Consider the following 6,095-nt stretch of genomic DNA (forward strand, 5'->3'; position numbering starts at 1 on the left):
ATGTCTGCTGTGATGAAGGGAGGTGGATATGAAGGCAGATGTTGAGACTTCTGACCAAGTCAAATCTTGTCTGAGGCCTGCCAGGTTATCAGGGACTGTGGGAACCAAGGGGGAATGTTGAACTGGGCTATAGGGAATCACCAGACTGGTCAGGGCTGGGGACTGTGAAGAGAGTCTCTGTTTCAAGTGAGGTGGAGTCCCAGGGTCTGGCTTGGTGGGTCGGAAACAAGAAGTGAGTGGAGGGGCTGATGTAAGGAAAGAGGGCAGCTGAGCTTTCCCTGACTCTTTTGTCCACAGATGTTTTCCTCTGGCTCCCTGAGCCAGCCAGTGCCGGTCTCAAGCCTACTGTCAGTCTTTCAAGAAGCCCCACCCACTGGGCTCATTCAAGGCAGGGCTGAAAATGTCACACCTTTCCCTGGGAGCCTAGCCTCATTGCCAGGAAAGGTGAGCTCAGAAGAAGACTTACAAGGCAGAGTGAGTGTCGGAGAAGGCGGGGACTTTCCCCTTACTTCCCCAGTTCCCTGGGCCCACCTCCAGAACTGGTTTGTTTCTAAGGGGGTACCTTAAATGCCAGTTTGTCGGGCTGGGCACAAGCCAGGCCCGGCAGCTCATTTCCATGGGAGGAAGGGCAGTTTCTCTTCACCAGTCTGCCAGTTCTTCCTCCCCGCCCTCTTTCCACTTCTGCCTTACCCAATCCAGCCTCTCCTTTACAGTCAGACTGCTCTCCAGCTGATCTCATACAAACACTCCAGACCTCCAGCAGCTCCAGGAGTCAAAAACACCAGCAGTGGACCGAGGCCCTACAGCTGCCTGCAGCCATGTTGGCCCTCAGTCTGCTCGTGCTGGGTCTGCTCTCAGAAGTGGCACCTGCCAGCTGTCAACAAGGTAGCACAGGACAGGGGTACCTGGGCTGCAGGGAGTGGAGGGGTGGCAGGAAAACAGTGACCAAGGTTGGATGGGGTGGTGTTTTGGAGGGTGAATACACACCACAGGGCTACAGTCCCCAGACTTAGGTTCTGTAATTGATTTGTTTTCCTTCAGGGAGAGGTGGGACAGCAGGGAATGTATGTGTTGGCTCTGGGGTTTAGGGGAGGAACAGGAATTGAGATCCAAACCTCACAGCAGGAATTGTACCAGAAACAACTCAGTCCTGGGGCTAGAAACAGAGACTGGGACAGCACCCTCAAATGCTTGCTCTGGGTGGGGGCTGGGGGGGTGGTGACATTAAAGGCATAAGCCCCTGGACTGGGTGACCTAAGTCCTTTTTGTCACTTTCTCCAGAGTATTCCCACCGTGGGGATACTCTTCACCAAGCTCTTTCTGTCTTGCTGTGTGACCATGAGGGAATTCCTGTCCCACTCTGAGTCTTAGTTTTTGTTTTTTTGTTTTTTTTTTTTTAAATTTATTCTTAGTAAATCTTACCCTGCCCACCTCTCAGAGCTGCTGTCAGGTTGGAGGTATGAAAGGGTTTTGTATCAGAGAGATTGAGTAACTTAATATAGATTCACGAAGGAACCAGTCCAGGACCATTTTTCTCCTGCTTTTGACTCTATCCCTTGCTCTATAAGCTCTCCCCATAGCCACAAGAGGAGGAACAGAAGATTGTAGTCCCTGATGTCTGTGAGGAGTTAGCTGTAAGAGCCACAGAAGAAGGAAAATGGGAGGGGACCTCCCAGGGTTGTTCCCAATGCCTGAGCATCATAGACCAGAAAAAGTAATGGATCTGAGCCCAGGTTTCTTGGACAGAGTGGGAAGGATATATTCACAACATGGGCCCTTGCAGAGCAATCATGTGCATCTTCTACTAGGGGTTGCTAACCTGGAGCTGCCATGGCTACAGCCCAGAGTTCCGTGATCCTTTCACCAACACCTGTCACCCTTAGAAACATCACTAAGGATAATCAAGCCATTACTGCAGCAGAAGAGCATCTAGGTGGACTCCAAGAAGGACTTTGGGGTGGGAATGATACAGGCTGAGGTCTTTTCATGCCCAGCCTCTCATAACATAGGATGGCTCTAGTCATACAGTCTTGTTTGAAGGCAGGATTCTCCCCTCCCAGTCTCTTGTTGTCCTCTCTTTCCTCCTGAGACTCTTAGCTGCTGGGTATCTTGCCTTTGGGGAGTGAGATCTTCAGTCTAATGGGGAAAATGGTTTTCCTTGGGGCTGCCAGTGGCCTGAAGAAGTTTTAAGGGTTGGAGTTGACATCAAGGGTGAAAAGGTAGAAGGGCTATTTGGCTAGACCTTAACCTGGTCGATGACCTTTGTGCCCTGCCCACCCTGTTGGAGAGGATAAAGGGGTTCCAATCTAGAACCCAACATCTTAACTCTCTCTCTTTTACCTCTCCACACCCCAGCTGAGCAACCAGCGCTGAGCAGCTCTGGCCAGATCTCACCCCTCCTAGTCCTCCCAGAAAAGCTTTATGTTCTAGAACTGGATCTTCCAGATGCCAGCCCTGGCCTGGCCTCTCTGGGCTAGCAGGAGGGAGGAGGGGCCACTCCCAGCTGACTGACAGGGAGGCCTAGGCCAGTCATTGGAGCTGCCCTTTGGTCCCTGTTTTCTTGCACTTCTAGGGGGGCCTTGCATGTGACTGTTGCGGGGGAGGGGTGTGCAAGAAGGAAGCTCTGGGACCTGAGCCTTAGGGAAAACTCTGAGGCATGTTCCCTTTTTGGCTGCTCAGGTTTTCTTCAAACTTCAGTAGGCTCTGAGCCCCCATCCTTCCTGCATACTTAGAAGAGTGGGCAGGCCTTATGTCTATTCTGACCACTCAGATGCCTCCCTGGGCCCTACAGAGTGCCCAGAGTTCTCTGTGCCTGCAGCTCCTCTTCCTTTTCCAGGTCTAGGAAACCTTCAGCCCTGGATGCAAGGCCTCATTGCTGTCGCTGTGTTCTTGGTCCTTGTTGCAATCGTCTTTGCCGTCAACCACTTCTGGTGCCAGGAGGAGCCGTACGTGCCATGTGAAGGCCCAGGGCTGGGTGGCCTCTAGTGGTCAGGGTGGTCCTCAAACCTTTGCTTTTACTCTAGTAGGGGATGACCTCAGAAGTTCTCATTAAAGTCTTGTCACCATGAGGAAGGAAAACCAGGGCTCAAGTGCCTGGTAAGAGCTGATTGATGACAGAGTCAGCTTGGAGCCTTTCTGGTTCCCAGGCCTGTACTCTATTGGCCTCATGGCTTTCTCATCTCCTTCTGAACCCTGCCTCTGGCATGGACTTGGGAGAAAAGTCTTCTCTTCTAGGTGTCTCAATTGTTTTTTATTTTTCTACTTTTATTTTTTTATTTCTGTCCATGGAGTTGAGATGGGAGCCTGGCCTTCCTCTTGAAACAGAAGGCCCCATCCTTTTGGAGGGTCAGCTACATACGATGCAGTGGGCTTCACAGGCACACAGACCGGATAAGCAATTCAAGTCAAATGCAGTTGAAGGAAACAGAGTGGTTTGGGGGCTGGGAGGGGGTTAATTAGTATGACTTCATTGATTGCACCGTCACCCCAAAACCTGACATACAGAAAGTCAGTCAGAGAATAGGGTAGTGCAGGAAAATACACATGAGTCCCAAGTTTGGGGCCTGGCACTAAGGCCAGCACCAGGTGTGAATGCATCAAGATTAAGAGCCCCACTGGGTGAAGCTACATTGGCCTTAGGGGATCTTTTTCCAGATGTCATTAAGGTAGCCGGGCATCCACGGGTCCAGCAGCCCTGCACAGCATTTGGAGAATGTACAAGAAGCTCAGGGTGGAGGTGGATGGAACATTCCAGTGTGTGGCTGGTGAGGTCAATAGGACCTGGGTCAGGCAGTACCCATGACCTAGACTGGAGGCTTTATGTCAGTGCAGCTGAATTCAGTGGATGAGACGATGACTTTAACAGAGTCAAGTCCTCCCAGCTGTTCCATGTGGGTGCATGGTACATGAAACAAGCAAGCTTAGAGACACATGAGGAGGCTGAGTATGAGGATGGACAGTTCAGACTTGGAGGGAACAGAGGCAGTTCAGAAAAGGGATGGGTCTAAGAGCTGTTTGGGAGGGAGCCTGGGAGTTGATGGAAGGAGGCAGTAGGGAGCATCGAGGAAGGACAGGGATGACTTTAGAAGACTCCCTGAGGCAGAGGACATTGAGAGCAAGCTGAATTGACTTGGGTGGGACATGTCTGGTTTGACATGCCTCTGGATGTCTGAGGACAGCTGAGCAGGTATAAAGGACCCACAAAAAATCAGTTTCAGGGATGGGAAGGCAGGAGCTTTCTGCCAGAAATGCAGTTAGCTTTCTCTCTGCCTTCAGTGGCTACCAACCACATCTAATTTGGGATGTACTCTTGAGTCCTGCTGGGTCTATGATGGGGCTGAGGGTGAGTGCACGGAGTGAGTGGAAAGAGATCTGGGTCTTAGGACAAGCATTTTACAAAGGCCTGTGTTCCCCACTTTCCTTGTGGATCAGGTAGGAGGGTTGTGAGGCCTGAGGGGGAGGAGGAGGAGGAGGAGGAGGAGGAGGAGGAGGAGGAGGACGCTAAAGCTGGTGTCTACTGGGACCGGGGGCAGAGGTGCTTTCTGCTTGCACCTTGAGAACTAAATCCAATCTTCCTGGATGGGTTGGAGTGTACAGTCATTGGTGAGCCCTGCTGATTGATAATCTTCTTCTCCAGGGAGCCTGGGAGCACGGTGATGATCATTGGAAACAAGGCAGATGGGGTCCTGGTGGGAATGGATGGCAGATACTCCTCAATGGCATCTGGTTTTAGGTGAGGTGCTACTGGGGGAGCTGGGAAAGGTGGGGAAGCCAAGGGGGGAAGGGCTGATGAAGAAAAGGGCTAATGAAGGGAAGTGAAGTGAGGCTAGTGAAGTCCTCTGTGAAGACTACGGTGCTCCATGGGAAGACAAAGAGAGAAGGCTTAGTTCAGGAGGTAGTGGGTGTCATGGGGAGAAGGGGTTCAGTGTGAAACTGAAAGGGGGCTGTGAAAAAAGAGTTCTCTGGAGGCCCAATGGGAAACCAGGGCATTTGGGTGGGGATGTTTCTAAGAAACCTCCTGTCCAGGCACACAGGTCCAGATATGTTCGGGGAGTGGGGGTGGGGGAGGCTCAGATGCTAATTCTGGAGAGAAAGCTGATGTAGGATGGTGGGGGTGGGAGTTGGGGGTGGGGGGGAATGGAAATAGGAAGCCAATGACCCAATAAGCCTTACCTCCTCTTTCAGGTCCAGCGAGCACAAGAATGCCTACGAGAATGTTCTGGAGGAAGAGGGCAGGGTCCGCAGCACACCCATGTGACAAACTTCTCTGTGGCCCTAGTCCCCAGGCTACAGGGAATATAGAGTTGATCCCCACCATCTCACCCAGCCACTGCTCTACAGGAATCTATTGAAACAAGCTGACTCCCTCACCTCTCTAGAATCACAGTCATCTCAGGCTAGGACTCAGACCAAGCTGAGCACATCATGTGCTGTGACCCTGGGGTTTCCTGGGGGTCTTCTACCCAGTTCTGAGGAGCCTTGTGAAGGGTTGGCTGGCTCAGCTCCTCCCCTCCCCTTTCCTCCTGCAACTATGGAAGTGGTTCTTATTTCTGTGAAATAAAGACTTTTTATATTTCTGGGATGGAGACTCTGACCCAGCTTCCAGGCTCTAAGCAAGGATTCGCGGGCCTATTTCTTTTCAATTGTGATAACTACCTTTTAGGATCCATTGTCATGGTGAACTTACAGATTATCCAGAAGCTCTGGACCCATAAAGGAGCTAGGGACTTAGGAACCCAGTTGGAGAGGCTGAGGCTGTTTCTAAGTGGAAATGAGTGTGTGTGTGTGTGTGTGTATGTGTGTGTGTGTGTGAAAGAGAGAGAGAGAGAGAGAGAGAGAGCTAGCTTGTCTCCTCTGGTGTCTGGGTATGTATGGGGAACTCCCTATGGGTGTGGACATTCCTAGGGGAGTTGAATTCATTCCTGCCTGTGGGTAGCTCTTGACTGACTTCAAACTAAACCCTTCCTTGGTCTAAGCAGGCAAAAGATCTTCCCAGGAGAGGAAGACGCTGATGAGAGCTGGGTACCCTGGACATCCCCAGCCCTGGTCTATTTCTAAATGTCTCCCAGGGGCAGAGGGAAGAATGAAGCCAGAGA

At 51.5% G+C, this 6,095-nt stretch overlaps 1 protein-coding gene across 2 annotated transcripts; it reads left to right on the forward strand.

The window, feature by feature from the left end:
• Window positions 1–410: 410 nt before the first annotated feature.
• Window positions 411–5,581, forward strand: Pdzk1ip1 (PDZK1 interacting protein 1). Of its 2 annotated transcripts, XM_029475864.1 has the most exons (5): window positions 411–474; window positions 714–885; window positions 2,837–2,945; window positions 4,637–4,732; window positions 5,185–5,581. In XM_029475864.1, the coding sequence occupies exons 2-5, from the start codon at window positions 819–821 to the stop codon at window positions 5,255–5,257; spliced, it is 345 nt and encodes a 114-aa protein (XP_029331724.1). In that variant the 5' UTR covers window positions 411–474; window positions 714–818; the 3' UTR covers window positions 5,258–5,581. The 2 variants fall into 2 exon arrangements, with proteins under 2 accessions (XP_029331724.1, XP_029331725.1); XM_029475865.1 differs by lacking the exons at window positions 411–474; window positions 714–885 and adding an exon at window positions 1,816–1,957.
• Window positions 5,582–6,095: the final 514 nt, after the last annotated feature.

This window comes from Mus caroli, chromosome 4 (genome assembly GCF_900094665.2).
Source record: "Mus caroli chromosome 4, CAROLI_EIJ_v1.1, whole genome shotgun sequence".
Taxonomy (NCBI): Eukaryota; Metazoa; Chordata; class Mammalia; order Rodentia; family Muridae; genus Mus; species Mus caroli.

Excerpts from the sequence above, each read along its gene's own strand:
- Pdzk1ip1 (XM_029475865.1), top strand. The coding sequence starts at position 1,831 with ATGGCTACAGCCCAGAGTTCCGTGATCCTTTCACCAACACCTGTCACC. Across the intron at positions 1,958-2,836 it reads ACTCCAAGAAGGACTTTGGG|GTCTAGGAAACCTTCAGCCC; the intron begins GTGGGAATGATA and ends TTCCTTTTCCAG. Across the intron at positions 2,946-4,636 it reads TTCTGGTGCCAGGAGGAGCC|GGAGCCTGGGAGCACGGTGA; the intron begins GTACGTGCCATG and ends CTTCTTCTCCAG.